The following is a 1,497-nucleotide window of genomic DNA, read 5'->3' as shown; positions in this document are numbered from 1 at the left end:
TCACCCAAAATTTTTATTACATTTTCTGATACATATTGATGCCCTTATGCTGTATAGAAAGTTTGAGCTGATTCCGACTTTAATTTTTTGAGTTATATCCCTTCAACACACCTTTACATACAATGTACATGTACATATACAAGAACTTCACTAATTATTGAACCTCAAATTTTCCCCATAATATACAATACAAACATGCTTACATCATTGAAGGGTAGTTTAGAGGCAATGTCAACAAACAGCATAGAAGTAATAGCCTCCTTCATCTGGTGGTCAGTACAATCATGATGATGTATAGTACTACCATTAGCATTATCATCTATTTTCCACCAATAAGGATCAGTCATACCACCCAATATCCATACATGCTTAGCAGTAGTAAGGCCTGCTTGATAAGCCTACATAAACAAAGTATTAATAATGAAAATACAGTTAAACCTATCTATTCCAGACACCATGGGACCCAATAATACCCTAGCTCCTGATTATAAACCTGTCCTTATTTCAGAGGTTCATTAATACACATTACTATTGTATTGGGACTGATACTACCTGTCCTGAATCCTGATTATAAAGGTGTCCTTATTTTAGAGTGTCCACAATAGCAGGTTATACTGTACATGTATACCCATCACCTTTTAGTCATAACTTACCTCACAAAGTAAACCTCTTGCTTTTGTAGACTCCACAATAGCAATAAAGATTCTGAAGTCCCCCAACTGTGGAGAAATGAAGACAATACATAATAGTAATGAATGAGCTGCTTACTTTAATGCAGTTAATACACTCGTACATGCATGTAATATCAATGAGAATTTTAATTGTAAATTTCATAAGGAATATTGGCATTAACTTACATATAATATAGATAGCATAACACTAGTAAGGCTTCTACTATGACACTTAATACATATTGCTAATAAACACTTTAACAATATATATTATCGACACTTAATTGAACAGTCAAAATAGAATTTAATCTTCCTAGTTTACAGCCAAACTACTTCCTAACTCCAGCCAAACTGCTTCATATTATTATGTATCCAAGTAGTACATGAATTATTAGAACAACTAAACAACAACACTAATATTCTTTTGAAAATAATGGCTGGATGCTTCTAAAGCCAAAGATGTTGGGACATGACTTCATATTATGTTGGCATCAATATTTACCAAAATATGAATTACATGTGTGTAGATTACATTGCAACAAAAATTTGTAAATTAAAATGTAGCCAATATAAGTATAAAATATGCATTAGTTGTGCTTACATGCATATCTACTTGTATGTACATGTAATGTACCTTTGCAGCGCTGAGAATGTCTTCAGCCGAGTCAGAAAAAGAATCAAATGGAGTTGCTAGACTATTATTGTTCTTCATTGAAAGCTTTCTGTATATCAGCCCTGAAGTCTGAAAGAGACAATTTAATATGACAGAGAGAGAGGGAGGGAGTAAGAGAGAGGGGATAGAGAGGGGGAGAGAGAGAGGGAGGGA

General features: G+C 33.6%; 1 protein-coding gene across 1 annotated transcript; it reads right to left on the bottom strand.

Annotated features, from left to right (window-relative positions):
- Positions 1-128: 128 nt before the first annotated feature.
- LOC109592707 (gamma-aminobutyric acid type B receptor subunit 1-like) lies at positions 129-1,449 on the bottom strand. Its single transcript, XM_020008091.1, has 3 exons — positions 1,306-1,449; positions 654-719; positions 129-398 (listed from the first exon to the last, which is right to left on the bottom strand). Exons 1-3 carry the CDS (start codon positions 1,381-1,383, stop codon positions 165-167), a joined length of 378 nt encoding a protein of 125 aa, XP_019863650.1. The 5' UTR covers positions 1,384-1,449; the 3' UTR covers positions 129-164.
- Positions 1,450-1,497: the final 48 nt, after the last annotated feature.

The sequence above is a fragment of the Amphimedon queenslandica genome, unplaced genomic scaffold (genome assembly GCF_000090795.2).
Source record: "Amphimedon queenslandica unplaced genomic scaffold, v1.1 AMPQUscaffold_4203_Cont23814, whole genome shotgun sequence".
NCBI classification, from domain to species: Eukaryota; Metazoa; Porifera; class Demospongiae; order Haplosclerida; family Niphatidae; genus Amphimedon; species Amphimedon queenslandica.
This window is presented reverse-complemented; position numbering and strand designations above follow the sequence as displayed.